The sequence below is a fragment of the Lotus japonicus genome, chromosome 2 (assembly GCF_012489685.1).
Source record: "Lotus japonicus ecotype B-129 chromosome 2, LjGifu_v1.2".
NCBI lineage: Eukaryota > Viridiplantae > Streptophyta > Magnoliopsida > Fabales > Fabaceae > Lotus > Lotus japonicus.
Genome location: NC_080042.1, coordinates 87,113,005 through 87,132,154, shown reverse-complemented (window position 1 = coordinate 87,132,154; position 19,150 = coordinate 87,113,005). Strand labels below are relative to the sequence as shown.

At 36.0% G+C, this 19,150-nt stretch overlaps 3 protein-coding genes and 1 long non-coding RNA gene across 5 annotated transcripts; 1 reads left to right on the top strand and 3 right to left on the bottom strand.

The window, feature by feature from the left end:
* The first annotated feature begins 1,965 nt into the window (after positions 1–1,965).
* Positions 1,966–4,770, top strand: LOC130740552 (scarecrow-like protein 34). Its single transcript, XM_057593202.1, has 2 exons — positions 1,966–4,285; positions 4,380–4,770. The coding sequence occupies exon 1, from the start codon at positions 2,026–2,028 to the stop codon at positions 4,261–4,263; it is 2,238 nt and encodes a 745-aa protein (XP_057449185.1). The 5' UTR covers positions 1,966–2,025; the 3' UTR covers positions 4,264–4,285; positions 4,380–4,770.
* A 204-nt stretch (positions 4,771–4,974) lies between these two features.
* LOC130740551 (scarecrow-like protein 14) lies at positions 4,975–8,434 on the bottom strand. The gene has a single exon (XM_057593201.1). The coding sequence runs from the start codon at positions 8,136–8,138 to the stop codon at positions 5,883–5,885; it is 2,256 nt and encodes a 751-aa protein (XP_057449184.1). The 5' UTR covers positions 8,139–8,434; the 3' UTR covers positions 4,975–5,882.
* Positions 4,975–8,672, bottom strand: LOC130740553 (uncharacterized). The gene is made up of 2 exons (XR_009020188.1): positions 8,432–8,672; positions 4,975–5,210 (listed from the first exon to the last, which is right to left on the bottom strand). It is a non-coding gene; the product is annotated as an uncharacterized LOC130740553 (long non-coding RNA).
* A 2,706-nt stretch (positions 8,673–11,378) lies between these two features.
* Positions 11,379–15,944, bottom strand: LOC130740549 (telomere-binding protein 1-like). Of its 2 annotated transcripts, none has more exons than XM_057593199.1 (9): positions 15,690–15,944; positions 14,831–15,034; positions 14,090–14,729; positions 13,770–13,973; positions 13,411–13,490; positions 13,005–13,246; positions 12,405–12,731; positions 12,181–12,244; positions 11,379–11,767 (listed from the first exon to the last, which is right to left on the bottom strand). In XM_057593199.1, exons 2-9 carry the CDS (start codon positions 14,909–14,911, stop codon positions 11,582–11,584), a joined length of 1,824 nt encoding a protein of 607 aa, XP_057449182.1. In that variant the 5' UTR covers positions 14,912–15,034; positions 15,690–15,944; the 3' UTR covers positions 11,379–11,581. The 2 variants fall into 2 exon arrangements, with proteins under 2 accessions (XP_057449182.1, XP_057449183.1); XM_057593200.1 differs by having other exon boundaries at positions 13,815–13,973; positions 15,690–15,938.
* Between the last annotated feature and the right edge of the window lie 3,206 nt (positions 15,945–19,150).

The window sequence follows — 19,150 nt, the reverse complement described above, 5'->3', positions numbered from 1 at the left end:
GTAGGCGATAGAGACAGTAAAAGTTGTGGTGGTAACGACAGTAACTATGGTGGAAGTGGCGACGGTGACAGCGACAACGATGACGCCCGTAAAAATGAAAACAAAAAGTCAAAATAAACAAGTTTTCGTTTTCTAAATTTAAAAATGAAAATTATTTAAATATCAGACAATTCAAAGGTTTTAGGTACTCAAATGTAACGTTACTCAAGTAGAGGACTAAATTCAACCGACAATATAGTTTGAGAAACAAAAACATATTTAAGCCGATATAGATCTTTGTTTTATGATATTTTGAAATATGAATGGTTTAATAACATTGGTTCTGACATGTTCGATCCATTGTTGACTAGTTTCCACCGGCTAAAAAATTCTCAAAGTTTTCTTCAAATAAACTTGATTGGTTTAACTTGTCAATCCAAGCCAATTTTCAAATTCTAATCCATGAGCTTTATAAAATTGAAATCTTATATTCCCTAAGCTATTGTTTGGTTCAAATGAGGGGAGGGGAGGGGAGAGGAAGGGCGAGAATGAATTTTAATACTTATTATGTTTGATTCATAGGATGGGAGGGGAGGAAAAATAATTTATTTTTATTTGGTTCATGAGGGGAAGGATGAGATTTTATAATTAAAATTACTTTATATGAATTCCTTTTGAGAGAGGTAAGTGTCTCACAAACAAAAGGTTAATATGTCAATTAAAAACAAAGATGTAAGTTTGTAATTGCCCTACTCATATATTTTCTTAATTGTTATGAAGGTTAGCTCAAGTGGTAAGAGCTAGGGGACATAAGGGTTTAGGAGGATGAAGGGTCCAGGGTTCGAATTCTGAGGATGACTAATTTACTAATATTACCAACAACTAACATTTTACCTATAAAAAAAATTCTTAATATACATGTTAATAATTCATTCGTGGTATAGGAAATTAAAACACCATTTATGGTTTAAGACCTCACATTCTACTTCCTCCGGCTCAATTTATAAGTCATACTTACCTAACCCTCTAGGATTTTAGTACTAGCAATAATTCAGTGACACATATTCAAAAACATTTATGTTCTTTTTATTTTAATTAAATTAAAATCTTACTTTATGATTTGACAACCTATTATTGGATGTCTGTATAAAAATGTTTACAATAACGGTGCATTACCATTATATTCAAAAAGTAATTATTGCTCCATAGGGATGACTTATATTTTGGAGAAAAAAACTGAAAAAAATGTGGGTTACAATTTAAACAGAAAGAGTGCATTTTAAATTGTTAAAAGTTTGAAGATTTCTAGTTTTATTCACTAATTTTTGTTTCAATGTACAATCTTCCGTTTTTTGCTAGTTTGTTTTTATTAAAAGGAGGTTGTCTAAATGATCCATTAGAAAGTTTGGGTTTAATAAGTCATCATTCAATCAAGATAAGTGAGTTGAAAATAAATTAATAAATAAGATATATAAATTTCAAGTCACTTATCTTTAATGTGATTGGATGATGAATTATTTAACTAAAACTTTCTCATGAGTCATTTAGACAACTCTTTTTTAAATACTTATCTTTAATGTATATAGTTTCTTATACTCTCATCATTTTTTTAGTAAAAAAGAACATATAAATGTTTTATTCACGCTTTTACACTCCGCACTTTTAGACATAAATAAAAATAGAAGATAGAGAATTGAGTGATATAACATGTCATGTAATAAAAAATACTTATAAAGGTAAGAAAAATGTGTGAAAATGATTATAAGATAAAATAAAATGTGAAAAGCATAACTCAAATTTATATTAAACTAAAGAATTCTTTATACTTTTATCAAAATCCCATGTTTTTATTTGCACACATTTAGAAATCAAAGTTGGTAGTTTTTTTTTTTTTTAAATAAGCCAGAATTGCATTGATATAGAAGTACAACTTTACCCCAATACAAGAGAGAAAAAACAACAAAGAAATAAAAAAGACAAAAACAAAAATAAATTGTCTTAATTCTTATCAGAAACATTGAGCTGTTTCCAGAAAAGGATAAGAAGATGGATCCAAATTTTTCTGGAACAAGCAATTTCACAAACAGCTTCCGTGTTGATGAAGAAGGGAGCATAATTGTCTCGGATCCAAATCAATATGATGCATACTGGGATGTGTATCAACAATATAGCAGTCTCTTAGCTGTTAACCCTAATGGTTTTGCAGGAAATTCAAACCCTGAAGAAGGTTCTGCTGCTGTTTCATCCATGTCCATGAACTCTGTGACAGAACCTTCTCTGGAAGACTCTGACTATTTTGAAACCACCAAATTCATTAGCCAAATTCTGATGGATGAGTATGGTGAAGAGAGTCCAATTTTTGACCCATTGAGCTTGCAACTCACTGAGAAATCATTCCATAATGCTCTGTTTGACAATCAATACCCCTTGAATGTTCAAAGCCCTAATGGTGAAACCACTAGCAGCAGCAGTAACTGCAGCAGCAGCAACAGCTATTCACACAGCAATGACAATTCTTGTGAGTTGAACCCCCCTTCTGTAAATACACCTGTTGCTGTTATTGGTGATCATGCTTTTCAGCTTAACTCTCATGGACTGCTAGATTTGGATTCTCCTGTTAGCAAACCGTTGGCAGCGCTGGATATTTTCAGTGGTGCAGATTCTGAATCCCAGTTTAGGAGAGGGTTAGAGGAGGCTACTAAGTTTCTTCCTTCTCCGGAACCCCGGATTGTGACGGGTGTAGAGTCGTGTGGAGAATCGTCTTCTAATATGGCTGAGGAGAATTCTCTTGGGTTGAAGTGTAGGAGAAAGAATCGTGAGCGTGGAGAAAGTGATTCTAAGGAAGAAGGGAGATGTAACAAGCAATCAGCAGTTAGTGCTGCTCTTGTTGATGAGGATGACTTGTCTGATGTGTTTGATCGAGTGCTGGTTAACATGGATCGTTTACCACAGGGTAATGAACATGGTCCGTTGAAGGATGGCGCGGAGAAAGTCAAGCAGCGAGGTGAAAAGCCACCTTCATCTGATGAACACGGCTCGTTGCAGGATGGCGCGGAGAAAGCGAAGCAGCGAGGTGAAAAGCCGCCTTCATCTAATGGAGGGAAGGCTCGGCCTAAGAAACAAGGCAGGAAGAAGGAAACGGTGGATATTAGGTCTCTTCTGCTTCTGTGTGCGCAAGCTATTCATGCCAATGATAATAGAGCTGCTAATGAACTTCTAAAGCAGATAAGGAAGCATTCTTCTCCCTTTGGTGATGGGTCACAAAGATTGGCTCATTACTTTGCCAATGGCCTTGAGGCACGCTTGGATGGGGATGTTGCCGCTGCACAACTATTTTTTTATGCTCCTACCTACAAGACAACCTCAGCTGCTGATTTTTTGAAAGGTTATCAAGTTTATCTATCTGCTAATCCATTTAGGAAGTTTGCACATTTCTATGCTAACAAAATGATTAAGAAAGCAGCTGCCAAAGCTGAAACCCTTCATGTTATTGATTTTGGCATCTTCTACGGCTTCCAGTGGCCATTACTCATCAAGTTTTTATCAGAGAGAGATGGTGGACCTCCCAAGCTGAGGATCACAGGAATAGAATACCCTTTACCTGGCTTTCGTCCCACAGAACGACTTGAGGAAACTGGTCGTCGCTTGGCCAACTATTGCAAGCGTTTCAATGTTCCCTTTGAGTACAATGCTGTAGCATCAAGGAACTGGGAAACCATTCGAGTTGAAGACCTTAAAATTAAGAGCAACGAGTTTGTTGCTGTGAACTGTATGCTTAGGTTCAAGAATTTGCTGGATGAGACTATTGAAATGAACAGTCCTAGAGATGCAGTTCTGCATTTGATCAGGAGGATAAATCCAGATATTTTTGCTCACTCCATCATAAATGGATCTTTCAATGCCCCTTTTTTCGTCACTCGGTTTAGGGAGGCCTTGTTCTATTTTTCTGCTGTTTATGATATTTGTGACAGTGTCATACCCCGGGATAACCAATGGAGGATGATGATTGAGAGGGAGATGGTGGGCCGGAACGCTATGAATGTGATAGCATGTGAAGGTTTGGAGAGGATTGAGAGGCCTGAGACATACAAACAGTGGCAGGTTAGGAATACAAGGGCTGGTTTCAAGCAGCTTCCTCTGAACCAGAAATTAATGGCAAAATTTAGGACCACGTTAAGGAAATGGCACTCCAGTGATTTTTCCTTTGATGAAGACAACAATTGGATGCTTCAAAGTTGGAAAGGCCGCATTTTGTCTGGTTCTACTATTTGGGTTCCAGCATGATGAACTAACCATTGACTGTAAGGTATAATTATAAGAATCTTACTCTGTCCATATTTGTGCTTCCTTCTTTTCTCCGGTTATCGTTTCGAGTTACTTGGTTACTTGAGATATTTCAGCTTGTATCTTGCATTCTGGAGGCTTATTTTGCTACTTAAATGGTTTTCTGGCTCTGGTATTTGCTGGTCAAGTCAAGCCTGTTTACAGCACCTTGATGTGATGAACATTCTTCTGATGTATCCACCAAGGCACCAAGTGACTCTATAGAATTGAGACTTTTTGAATGTATAAAGCAAATTCTATAATGATAAAGAGAGTATATTAGAGTAAGAAGGCCCTTTTATTTAACATTGTTTTTATTTTTTTGGCCGAAGGAAATGGGTTGATGATTTAATGGTATGAAAAATTTGCTTAGAAAAGCTGATACAAATTGATGTTTATCGTTCAATCATGATTTGATTTATTCTTTATTTATCTTAAAATAGTAACATATTTTGATCTCATCTTTAATTGTTTCACTGTCCCATTTGTAAGAAGTAACATAGCTGATTAGGGTTGTCTAATTAAGCTTTCGTGTTACTACCAAGCGCGTTGCTCAACTTACATGAGATTAGCTTAAGCAGAGGTCTCAGGTTCAATATGTAGAACCGGTTAAAAATTTGATGCTAACAAATGAACCTGATTGTAACAAATTAAAAAATTCTAGGACAAAAGTTGTTCACTTCAAAGATGATTAAACTAAATCGCACAATTGCCACAGATAAGAGATCAAAATTACAATTGAACATCCTTTTGTATCCATGGTTGCACAGACCAAAGCATTGATTGACAAAGATTGGCATTTGCCTAGTGCTTTCATATCCCAAGAGAATAAAACTAGGAAGCTGATTGCATGGCAGGTTTAGCTCATGAGTTGGAGCAGTGATTGCATTTGATGGATACACCTTCGCCTATGTGTAAAAAATAGCACATGTGCAGTTATAAAAGTTAAACCAAACACAAACATGAGGGGGCAGCCAAACTGGCATTTTGCAAAATGACCAAAGAGAATAATATCATTTACTAGATATGTACAGAGAAAGAACAAATCCAAAGCCATCTCATAGCTTATGCAAAATCATCTACAGCTTTTGCCATGGGTTTCATTCACACTTTGACCATTCTCATGAAATCAAAGCATCTTACTTCCTATGATGTATGTCATGCCATGGTAGCTCAGTTTTGAGACCCTAATATCTCACTACATAAGATTCTGCTACTTATTACTGCCTAACACAATAAGGAGGAATTCAACTAACATGCATTTAATTATGTCACTCACATAGCATCCACACTTCAGTAAGTAACAGTATTCTCTGAGTTCAGAAATGGCATGTTTAGTTCTGCGGTGGGAATCTCCATAATCACTTCTGAGGAGAAACTAGAATCACCGTGCTTTAGATTATGTCACCACCAATCCAAACATATGGCATTCTATTGGTAGGGTAAGCTTCAAGAATATGCCAGGCATAAGACTTAGGGGAACTCCAAGTTATGTTTGCCAGATTCCTAAGTGAACCATGTCCCTCCCATAAACTCACAAAACGCTTCTTTTAACCACCTGCGGAGAAGATTCTGAAGGACTATGCAGGTACCCAACAAGAGGAAGCATATATTATACGGCCTTTCCAACCTTGCAACATGAAGTTGCCATCTTCAACAAGCATGAAATCACTGTGGTACGCATCTTTCAACTTGGACCTTAACTTGTTAATGAGATGTTTATCCAAGGGAAGTTGCCTGAAACCAGCCCTCGTATTCCTAACCATCCATAACTTGTATGTCTCAGGCCTCTCAACCCTCTCAGAACCCTCACAAGCTATAATATTCATCACTTCCCTCCCAAAGAACTCTTTCTCAAACATCAACCTCATTCGATCTTCACGAGCAACATTGGTGTCAAGCACATCAAACAATGTAGAGTAATGGAAAAGAGCCTCCCGGAACCGTGTCACGAAGAATGGGGCAGTATAGCTCCCGTTGAGACTAGCCTGCATAAAGATAGTGGGATTTGCCTTCCTAATCAAGTTTAAAACTGCATCCCTAGGGCTATTCAAAACAACTGTCTCATCAAGTAGATTTTTGAATCTGCACATACAATTCACTGCAAGAAGTTCATTTTTCTTTATCTTCAAGTCCTCAAGTTTGATGGTTTCCCATTTCTGTGCAATAGCATTGAACTCAAATGGAACATTGAAGCGATCACAATACCTTGCCAGGCGAAGCCCTGTCTCCTGGACTCTCTCTGCTGGCCTGAAACCAGGCTGTGGGAGCTCAACCCCTGTGATGCGCAGCTTGGGCGGACCGCAAGGTCGTTTTGATAAACGATAAATAAGGGCTGGCCACTGGAAGCCATACCGGATGCCAAAATCTACAATGTGAAGAGTTTCAACTTCCTTAGCTAGGTTCAAAATTGTATGGTTTGCAAAAATGATTGCAAGCTTCTTGAATGGGCAGGCTGAAATATACATTTGGTAAGCTTTCACCATGTCTGCAGCGGAGGTTCTTTTGGAAGATAAAGCAGTATAAGTCTGTGCGCCAATGCCGGCCATCCGTGCTTCGAGGGCATCTGCAAAGCAATGTGCCAGCCTCTGAGATCCATCTCCCAACAGGGATGAGTGTTGCCTTATCTGCTTTAGCGAATCACTGGCAGTCGCTCGATCATCAGAAGAAACAGCTTGTGCACATAGAATCAATAGTGACCTCAGATCCACAACTCCCTTCTTGTCTCCTTGTTTCTTAGCACGGCTCTTTCCACCACCAGACTTGTTTGTTTCTTCTTTCTTCCCCATGCTAATGTCAGGTCCATTAGGCTGCTCTTCCTTGAGGATACACGAAGGAGCTTCCTGATTTCCACACGGCACGCCCAGCAGTACCTTATCAAATAATTCTGATAGCTCACTGTCATCGGTGTAAACAGCTGACTGCTTGTTGCTTCTCCCATCTTGTAAATCTGTTTCATCCTCCCTCTCATGATTCTTCCTTCCTCTCGGCTCAGCGGAAAAATGCTTATTTTCATCCGCCTCAATCTTAATTACCTCCTGCTGAGGAACCTTTCTAATCGAAGGGATATAGCCATGTGACCTGTTCTCAAAATCAATAACTAATGGATTCGTTTTAGGAAGAAACTTACTGGCTTCCTCAAAACCTCTCTCAAATTGAAGCACAGAATCACTCTTGCAAAGCAATGTTTGATCTGAAAATCCAGCCCTGGAACTTGCCACGAATCCACTATCTGTTGCACCGAAACTACTAGTGCTGTTCATATAAGATTGGGAGTTAGAGGTTGAACTGGCATGGAAAACAAAGTCAGGAGGAAAAGCGGTTTGCAGTATAGAAGGCTTGTACTCAGCAAGATCAACATTACCCCAGTTGGACTCAATTGAGCTGCTAGTACTAGCTGTGCCACTGCTGCTATAAGTATAACCACTGAAATTACTGTTGAGACTGTCATCAGGGCTCTCCACATTGTGATAGTTTTGGATGGAAGAAGAAGGGTATGTCTCACCAATGACCTCAGAGAAAGATTTCTCAGCAGCTTGGAGGGCCAAAGAATCATGGAACATACAGGTCTTCTTCTCCATGTCCTCTTCCATAAGCATTTGGTTTATATAATGCAAGACAGTAGCAGAGAAATCAGTGTCATCCAAGGGAGAGTCCTCATCATATGTAGCAATGGTGGACAGGGAAGCATGGTTTTGAGCATTGTTTGGAACAGGTGGAAGAAGAAATGGATTGTCCATGAATCCAGAGCTATGATCCTCCATGTGGAGTGTATTGGGAACTTGGTTCAATTTACCACTGTTGGTGAAATTGGACTTGAAATGAGGATCCACCATGGCATAAAATATGAAGGAATTCACCCCTTTTTGTATCAATCAAAATTATAGGTGAAAAATGAGAAAGGAAGCATTTTGTTTGCTATTATGGAAACCCCAACAAACCAGAACAACATACTGAAGTGGAATTGAACAAGCTAGATCTAAGGGAACTTTAGAAACCCCTATGAATCAGTGATTTGTATGGAAGTGGAATTGAATTTTCAGGGAAGCACATAATATGCAGCAACAGAAAGAAAGAGAGTTCATTTACAACATAGAATCTTAGAGATTGAGAAGTGAGATTATCTTACTTTGGTTGTGTTGTCTTGTAGCTGGTAGTGAAAGCAAGTCATTTGGTCACAGTCATAACAAGAACACAATTTAGAAATAGAAATCTTCAACATGTGGCCCATCTTCAACTTCAACAGACTGATATGTGTGTGTTCCTGACCCTGTGTCGAATGATTGGGTTGAACCTTTGCACATATATTGATGTGTATAATTTATTTCATTGTAAGGGAATCTTTGGTAGAAATTAATTTTAAGAGTGTGTTTATTGGGTAGTTCAAGTGGACAATGAAATTAAAAAGTGCTTCACCACCATGTTTTCACTAATAGTATAATTTATTACATGTTATTTAGTATTTACTCTATCTTCATCTTGTATTACGAGTCATTTTTACTTAATTCTCTAATATTAATAAAAGTAGTTAAAATTAGTTAGTAATAATAAAATTTAGTAATTCTTTAAATAACTTTCCTAAATTGCTCTCATTTAAAATTCTACTCTCCATAGTAATGGTCTACTATCTCTAAATGATACTTCCTCTATTCCTATTTATAAGTCACAAAAAACTAATTCTCTTAGATTAAGAAAAGTAGTTAGTAATAATAAATTTGTAAAGGAAATGATTAGCTTTCCTAGACTACCCTTATTTACTTTCCTATGATTTTCTCTCTCCAAGTTAATATTCCAAAAGTTCATCATCTCTTTCATATTAAATATGAGGGTGAATTTGGAAAAAATTATTTAATGCTTCCTAGATATTAGAAAGTGACTTATATTTAGGAATAAATTTTTTTCAAAAAATGTGACTTATAATAAGGAACGGAGGGAGTAGTTGCCTAGGAAATAAAGCAAAATGTTAGGAAATAGGAAAATTATTTTAATATTAAGTATTATATATAAGACGAACATGAAAAAAACTAATTAATGCTTTTCATTCATAGTTTTTGTTATTATGCTTCAGTAATTACTAGCATAGTGACCCACCACATAGGCCTTCTTGATTGATTCAAACAAGATGTTTTCCAACATTATAAAATTGTAATTTAAAAAAATCATCTTTTTTTAACTATTCTAATAATTTATTGTGCGGTGTGGGGCTTTATGAGCACTCGTGAATTAAAATGATTAATATTTTTATTATAATTTTATGGTGTGTTAAAAACACATTTACTTCAATAAAATTAACTAAAATATATGAATTAGTCAATACCACATTCAAAATGTTTACGTGCACGACAAAAATACGAACAAAGGTAGTTGGTTAGTGGATTGGGTGGAACTTGTTGTCGGTATCTAGGAAGTTTAGGTCTAATCATACTTTGTCTTGTATTTCAACCATCTCCTAGTCGTCTAAATGATGATTAGTTAAAAGAAAACCTGCTCCAAATTGAATTTTAAAGTTGACGTTGGTCTCGTAATGTCATAGACCCCATTTGTTTTTATTAGTCTCTCTTTTTGATTGATGAGTTTAATTATAGTTGATTTTGACAGTTCCATTAAAGCCATCTGGTTAACATCTGGTTGGTTTATTCAATTTTGTTTTCTTTTTCGGTCAAAATTCAATGGTTTTTCTTGTAGAATTTTGAGTTAAAGCGTCCAAATGGAGGATTACTGTAATTGAAGACTAAGCCCAAAGAAAGCCATAAAGAACGAGAAAGCCCATTGAATTGTAACTAGAAGACTTCGAGAAAAAAAAAAGTATTGTAACTGGAAGACGACCTTGTTTTTACGTGATGTATGTATATCTTGACAAGAAAAACATATATTGACAAAAAAAATCCAAGAAAAAACATATATATTTTAATAAGAGGATTACTTATTGCATATTTCAACATTATTTGTTGCATATTTTTGTGCTATCCACGAAAGCTAATCTAGTTTGAATTGGGAGTATTCACATCATGTTTAACATTATTTTTTGCATATGTTCTTTCTAAAATATGTTTTTAGAATTTAAAAATTAGAAATTAATTACACTTTCAGATTTTTTTATTCTTTTGAGTTCTGAAATTGAAAATTATATTAAATCTGGTGGGGAGTCTTGGCCGATGACTTATGTACTCCGGCAGATAGCGATTGATATAAGTAATTTCTGACATTGTGCAACGCCCGACGTCGCAAATTCAGGTCACTGTGGATGGGAGCTGGAACGCGACGAGGAATTTTATGGGTTGCGGCGTGGTGGTGCGGACAACCATGGCTCTTGGATTTCAGGTGTCTCCGACAGCTTTGCTAATGGGGTGTTCTTTTGGCATAGATAATAGCAGTGGAGCAAGGTTTACAATATGCTTTGGACCTTGGTTACAGGGAGGTGACTTGCTTTTCTGACTGCATGAGCGTGGTGGACGTTGTTCACAGCACTATGGATGTTTCGAGGTACTGGGCTTGTGACAACATTAACAGAGTCTGATTAATGCTGGATTGGAATGTGGTTGTGGAATGTGCCGCGGGAGAAAAATAACATAGCAGATTGCTTAACTCGGAAGGCGTCGTGCGAACGGACTACTTGTTGTGTTTGGCGGTTACCCCCATCCTTTCTTGTAGAGACACTCTGCCTGGATGCATTAGCTTAGTTTCTTTTCCTCTTGTAACCAAAAAATCTGCGGAATTGTCCTATGTAACGAAAAAAAAAATAAATCGGTGTTATCCTCTCCTTAGCCAATAGACATGTCCCCCGCTTATTTTCCTCACACCTCAAGAACCAGGTGTACTACATAATTCGTGATTGAATTTTCAGATGAACTTCATTTCTTTTCAATATGTGCTCCCACATGCATTTCTAATTATTTGCACATACGACATTGGTTGTAGATAATTCTTGTAGTCAGATAACATCATCGTCTGCCATTGGTCCTAGATATCCTTAGAAATTTAGTTAACTAAAAGTAGATTTCAAGTTTTCAACTATAAAGCAGTGCCAGTACAAACACAACTTTTTATCCACAGCAAATAAAATATTCACAGTCACATTAGCATCAAAAGAATTATGTTGGAAGCTCTTTATTGCATATCAACCATATAAAAGAAGCAGCCTCTCCGCGCAAGGAAAGAAGCACCACGTCTCTAGGCTTCACTTTTTCCCCTTGACATATCACATAATCACTTTTACATAATTGATAATATAAACAGAGTTTTACTAAAATATTCTTTGTTAAAAAATTAAAAAGACACTCTAATAATAAAGGTCAGAAACCAAAGCCCCCACTCCATCTACAAAGCCATGTGAAGGTGACAATTCCTTATTAGACCAATATGCTTGTGCAGTTAGGACCCTGTCCAAAAGTTCTTGGGGAACAGGCTCTCCTCTCCTTTGCTGAGGGGATATTCTTGCCGTGTGCACCAGTGTTTTCCATTTGTCCTACACAATCCAAAATCACATGTTAAACATTTTCTCTAGTATACATGATAGATAAGTGAACCAATATTATGCTAATCAAAGCACTTTTGATCTTTTCTTTCAGACCCCATCACTATCTTACATAAATTTTAATGAAAAGGAGAAACAGCATCAAAATGTTTTTTGTTTAAATAAGATACTGGTCTCATTAGGTCAAATTCCTTAATAAATGAAAGCTACAGGGACCAATCATTAATTCAAAATAAAGATCACCTTAATGAATAGCAACTACATCAATTAAATCCTGAATGAGTGGATATTGTAAGTACGTTTATCTTAACAATAGGGGTCCCGGTTCAAAGGGCCAAAACTTAACAATAGAACATATATATCTGATTGAAATATATTTGCACAAGGGTCACAAACGTTTTTACCTTCAAATCCACATATGTCCGATGCTCTGCATTTTCAAAAGCAAGAAGTTTAACATCCCGCCACCTGGTTGTATTTAAGAAAATAGAAACACAAGATAAAGGGATTGTCAGAGGAAATTTCTCCTAGAACTAAAGTGCATTATCTCATTGAAATTACAGAAGATAAACAACCCACTAAATATTACTGATTGTCAGGCCAAAGTAAGCCCAATGTAAAATCTTACCTTCCAATTCCCAGTTCCTCGACTGCTTGAACCAGTGCTTCTACTTCACCCACAGAAAAAGGCCTACGAATTCGGCGTTGAACATTCTCAGCTCGTATTGACTTCTGGAGCACAGTTGCACTAGCTAGTTCTTCCTTATCCATTTCAGGAACAGTAATCAATTCTTTGGAATCGGTCCTACCTTTGTCAACAGATGAGTTGATAGCTAAAGGTACTGAACCATGGTCATTTTCAACAAGGTTTCCTAAAGTGGTTAATTGATGGTCAAGTAACAAGTCAGAATTGTCTTGAGTCCTGCGATGAATTACAGCTGGACTGGAAGGATACCTGAATTATCATTTTTAACCATTAAACTAAATAATAATATCTTCAATATAAAGATCTGATAATTTTATAGAAACGTATGTTGATGATGGTAGAGAATACATTAAAATGAACTATATTAACTATTAACACCTCATTGTGAAGAAAAAATACAATGTCAACAAAAATGAGGCAGTGCATTCAAGTTCAAGTAATCAGGAACACTAACTGATACCCTCACTTCCTACTACATGTATGTCATTACACCCACAACTTCATTTGAAAGTTATGCATTACCTTAGTACAGGTTGAGGAGTGTCTGCAATAGGATCATGTAGAGACTGTGCAGCACATACAATTGGTAGGCTTTGTGAAGAATTAGGCTCCAGTGTGAAACCCAGAGCATCAAGCTGCTTATCTTGAGAAATTCCTGTTTGAAGTAGAGTTATACTGTCATCTCTAACTTTCTTTCCCTGGAGAACAACTCCAATGCCTAATCCACCTCCAAGTACAGCAGTCAATGCATCCATCACTGTCCTCTGCATGCCAAAGAAGGGTTGAAAAAGATGCAGCCAAGCCCAACTTATGATTGATGAAACATGCAAATTTAACTTTAAAAAATACAGAGATGTCATCCCTCATGAGTGTCTAGATTACAAGGGGGGATGATATATGTAGACCGTAAAACATAAGATTATTACACCTTCAGGGACCCAACAGTTGCAGTTTCTGGAACCTCAATAAAAAGCTCTGGCACTCTAAACGACTTGATCCTAAGCTTCACTGGTTAAAGGAAAGACACGTACATGTCAGAACCCCTTCGAAGAAACCAATCAAGCAAGAGAACACACAAATAATCACTCTCTCAATGTTCTCATATCATGAGAACTTCTACATCATAATGTCTGGTGTAGAGTAGACATGCTTCCAAGGATGATATTCTAGGGTCTGCATCTAATATTTGGAATTTATTTGACAAAAGACTCTAGAGACACATTAATATAAAGACCAAACAAAATCAAAAAATCAATTGGAACAAGAGAAAGCGTAGAAGTGCAAAACCTTTGTCCATCCTAGGAGATGAACCAAAAGCATCTTGATTCATACCATTCTCAGGTGAATAATAAATGCCCCTACTGATAAATCGATTGGAGTTTGAAATGGATCTACATTTAAGTAGCTTCCTCTTTTTGAAAGGAACATTCATCTGAGAACTTTGGCGTCTATAGAAGTTCTTACTGCAGTAAGTTCGCTTCAATTTGCCATCTAATATTAACATGCGTCAAATTTTTAAAACAAAAGAAAAGAAAAAAACATTAGTGAACAAGCAAAGACAAAGAAACAAGAAAGCCAGTAATTTTATACCATAAACATGGACTCACCATTGTTAGGAAGTGTAACATCTTTTGATTTTTCCGCAACTTTTCGAAATTTAGAAGCCAATATTTTCCCTATTCTATTATCATATATACCTTTCTTTGGCCTAAAGGACTTGGTTTTTGTACTAGGGTGAGTACACCAAGAAGAGTTTTCGTCATCATCTCTACTAACTACTGGTACATTGTCACTACCATGGGACAATGAGCTACAGGGAATGTCATTAGACCCAGACAATTTGGTGTTGTCACCTAAACTGATCAGTGCAGGAGGATTTCCACCCAACAGATCCTCAAAACTGCACAACTCAACCCCGTTGCCGATTGGCACCTTCTCAAACTTATGCAGCTCATCCTTTACCTTACTTGTATCACCATCTAACTTGAAAAGACTATCCTCTGGACACCCAGAAGAACCTAATCTAACTTGGCTATCATTGTCTTCAATTTTGTCATGGATTTTGCCAGTGCCTGAAGAATGGCCCTCATCTTGATGTGGGAATTCATGCTGATCCTTTTCAGATGATGTTTCACTGTACAGGGCTGTATTCTCTTTCTCGAGCAGAAATTTGCCAGCTACAGTGGCCAATAATTCAAATGCACACATTTCATTGTCTTGTGCTCTTGTTTGAAATTTAGCCCTCCTCTGGAAAACATTTAAAAGAAAATAGTTATAAGGATTAATTTCATAAAATCTCTAATTAGACAGTAGAAATCAGCCCCATATGAGAAGAAGGTCATATTTACCCTAGTTGATCGGACAGCTCGGGGTGTGGCCGGTGCCTGATAGCCATTAAATCCGTAGTCTAATCTCTTCTGCAAGACCATATCTTATGACACATGTCAAAATAGAATGAATCAAGCGCAAAAAGCGGGCAATCCAAGTCCCGTTATCAAATCAATAAGCACTCTTCGTGTTGCTTGACCTCTCACATGCCTCACTTTGAAAGCCTGACAATAAACACCCATAAGTAATGCAATTCAGAATTAAGCCCTTTAGAGTACTCGTACCAAGTATGCATAATAATGTGTTATATCAATACACCACTAAATTTCTTCCAGAATAACAAAGCATCTAAAAAGAAAAACTAGCAAATCAAAAATTGCACCCTTCACTAAGAGGGAACCAGATTCGCCTGAACATTATTGCTTCCAAAACAATCTTTCTCAGTTGAAACTTTGTACAGCAAATAAACTCCAACTGTATTCTTAAGCCTCTATATTCAGAGAAGCCAATTGGGTACCGGATCCAGAAACCTCGGCGGTGAAAGCAATTGAAACATGAATATACAGATTCAGATGAAGATACAGATAAAAGTGAGGAAGAAGCCAAACTAAGCAGATTTCAGATACGTTCGATCTCAGAGTATAGCCCATTGCTTAAGAGTTAAGCCATTAATCACAATGAAAATTACTCAGAAATCAGAGAGATCAAATCATGAACAGAATCCAAATCACAAAAACCGAAAACAAAAACAAAATCCAGATAATTGCAGAAACATGAACCGAAAATTCTGAAGTTATGCCAAAATCATTGCAATGAAAAAAGTCAAAAACTCATCCCACGAATATCAAAATTGATTTGCAGAGATTGGTACGCGCTAACCTCTTCCCTGAAGTTTTCGTTCGGAGATCAGAAGTTCAACCGGAAAAGTGAAATTCCGGCGAATGCAAGATCGGAGAATTGTCGGAGAAACCAAAGAGAAAAAAGAGCACTAGCTTTTCAGCGTAGATGCAGTTTCTCTCGTTTTCCGGGAAAATTTGGATTGGAATTTTCTCAGAGAAAAGGAAAAGGAAAATGAAACTGAAGAGAGAAAATTGCTTGTTATTTTGGATCACCAAAACCCTCTGAAAACCACCCATCGTTTTCTTAAACCCCAGCGATTTATAACCGCCCCTGCTACCGGTGGATGTATTCGGGTTCACCGGTTATGGCAGGTTAAAGGTAAAAACTGAAAACTACCCAAAAATGGTTAATCAATTAATCAATTAATGCTTTTTCAATCAAGGATTTTTTATTTTTTTTATTTAAGGAATGTTTTTGCATTCAAGTTGAGATCAATTTGAACGTTTTTTTATCCGACGAAAGTAACGAGTTCCTTTTACTTTTGTTGCATTAGAATTTGCGCTTTTTAGTTGAAATTGTTTAATAATAATTTTGTGTGAATCAAACACTAAACACACACTCTATTATCAATATCATCATTTCATTTCCATTTTTAGGCTAGTATTATTTGAATTTGAGTTGGAGTGTATTTATGTTGACTTTTTGCTTGGGTGAAAGTACTTTTATTGGCAATCCCTCTCGACGATGGATTGGAAAAGAAGTCAATAGTTTCATAACAAACACACACTTATACATTATTATCAGGTGACTGCTCTAGTGCATTTTGTTAGGTTAAGGTATGGTATTTAAAAAAATTAAACTAATACACTAACAAGATAATTGCAAGGTTGCATACGATTAATCATCATCTCATGAGTCATATATGAAGATTTTAACAATGCTCATCACTTTAAATATGTCTCTCACTATGCAGCATAGTTGGAGATCTTAGTGAGAAGGATATATTTGTAATACAATGCATAATTGAAATTTGAAAAAAAAGAGGAAAAAAGTATAAATTTCTCACTTGTATGTTTATATTTTAGAGGGATAACACACTTTTGCACCCAAATGATACAATGAAATGAAAAAGCATGTTCAGATATGAAAAGAATAATGAAAAACCTAACAAGATACCAATCATATATTAGTTAATTGTAGAACCTTCGGACTACCATGGACGATATTGAACCTAGTTTTTTTTGGACAAATTAGAACAAGTGTATTTACACTATCGGTGCATGTACCTTTTACTAAAAGAAATGAGTAAACTTTTCAACCACAGATTTTACACAAATTAAAACATTTTGGTTATCATCTAATTAAACTTATGAATACTTAATTCATTATTATTTATTAATTGCAATACTGCGCGCATTGTTTGTAGTTTAAAGTAGGAGGGAGGGAACGAGGGATAGTCTTCGTAGAGTGGGGACCAATGTCTGCGTGATGATGTTTCTGAAAGAGATTGAAAGCATGCAACTTCAAACTCAAATTTACCTATTGATGTTCTATGTGTAAGTGCTGAATTTATGTACTTAATTAACTCTCTCATGGCCAACAGCCTATCATTATCACTATGATTTATGAATTTAAAGACGAAATGAGAGGGAATGGTTAAAGATGACGGCGTTAGGGGAATCTTCGTCTGCACTAACATGACATGGAGTGATGAGGTACACAGAAAGAAAGAGACAGGGGCTTCAGCAAATAGTAAAAAAAAATTGACGTTATTTTTTTTATTTTTTTTTGAACAAGACGTTAATTATATTTACTTTCATTTTTTTGGTGTATTTAACTAAATGTATTTTGTAATCATAATCTTAATTTATAAGTGTAACCACAAAATCTTAATTTAGACAAATATGAAGCCAAGCCTTATTTTGATAACTTCGGTGCAAGTTAATTAGTTCGCCCAAACAGACAATCCCGCAACATAAAACGTGTTGCTGTCTTACATATATAACCTCTTAAACTAGTCCTAATCATGAATGGAACATGATCAAACTATATACTAGCCTTATTCAATTATACATTAAACTTTTTTTTTGAATGGAATTATACATTAAACTTACTTTAAAAAAAATTATAGATTAAACTTATGCATCACATTAATTCTTTTTGTAACATCTTTGTAGTTATCGTTGCATAGCTATATACAACTGTTTTAACTTGCATTGATAAGTTTTAAGTTACATTTTTCCAAAAAAAAAAAAAATACTTTGTCGATATGATTTTTTAAATTATTTCTTGCATTGATAATTTTTTAAATTAGTGAGTATAATATTGATGGCACAATCTTAGATATGATATGTTTTTTATGGGGATCCATTTATTAGAATATATAAGCTTTTTTTTAAATTGACCAGGATATTCACTTATAATAAAAGCACTTGTTATGCTATATCCTACAGCGTGATTGGAGCGTTTCTGTTCGTCACATCCCACGAGAGCGCAACTTGGTTGCTAATGCCTTGGCACGTTATGCTACTAGAGTCAGGTGTGGGTGGCAAGTTTGGAAACTTTCTCCTGCCATTGTTGTTCCCCTGCTTTGCCAGGATGTCGTTTGTTAGTTATCGTTAATTTTCCGTTGAAAAAAAAAACACTTGTTATTTTTTAATTCAATTTACTTATTTATTTTTTGCAACCATTTTAATTTAATTTATTTTTTGGTAAAAAACAATTTAAATTAATTGGAAGGGGCCAGGTGCACATGATTAGGAGGAAATGCAAGCTGGCCCACGAGAGAACTGCCCCAAGAAAGCTGGAAAAAGTTTGCATTTTTGTCTTATATTTAAAGATGGTGGGAAGGAATAGTTATTTAATTACAAAATAATAATAAACGTCCATCTAATGTGCACACATAAACAATATTAAAATAAACAAAAACTCAAAGTTTGACGTTATGTTAGTTTACTTTATCTCTTAATCATGAGGTTGAGAGTACGACAATTACTCATGTGGTCAGAGCACATACTGTGATAAGTGGTTTACCATATATTACGGGCATCCGCGATGAAAAATTAACCATAACAGTTATCGCTTGTCGGTAGTAGATACTCGGAAGTCTAAACTCACCCAAAATTAGTAAATTACACCCCCTTCACGCATAAAGTTACATAAATAATTTAATATTTTTAAATTATTATAATTATTTTATTTTATGTGCTAATTAAACTTACATAAAATGACACATGTTAATTTTAGCCAAGGTGTAGAATCCTTGAGAGTGGTGACAGGAGGTGAAGCTCAACACGGAGGCGCACTCCGAATCTAGACATGTTTCTCCTATTGGTAGGTCTATTGGAGGCGCATTCCGCCTCTTCTACTCCAGTCCATATGGTTTCACATTTTTTTTTTCTTTTGTTGAAACTATTTGACATGTGTGTTTCTTTTTCTTTCGTTCATATGTGTGAGAATAATACCACTTACTTTCTTACTAATTGGACACATTCATCTTC

Coding starts and splice junctions, on each gene's coding strand:
- LOC130740549 (XM_057593199.1), bottom strand. CDS start 14,911: ATGGTCTTGCAGAAGAGATTAGACTACGGATTTAATGGCTATCAGGCA. Junction 13,247..13,410: donor CAACTGTTGGGTCCCTGAAG/GTGTAATAATCT, acceptor TTTGGCATGCAG/AGGACAGTGATGGATGCATT. Junction 11,768..12,180: donor GGACATATGTGGATTTGAAG/GTAAAAACGTTT, acceptor TGGATTGTGTAG/GACAAATGGAAAACACTGGT.
- LOC130740552 (XM_057593202.1), top strand. CDS start 2,026: ATGGATCCAAATTTTTCTGGAACAAGCAATTTCACAAACAGCTTCCGT.
- LOC130740551 (XM_057593201.1), bottom strand. CDS start 8,138: ATGGTGGATCCTCATTTCAAGTCCAATTTCACCAACAGTGGTAAATTG.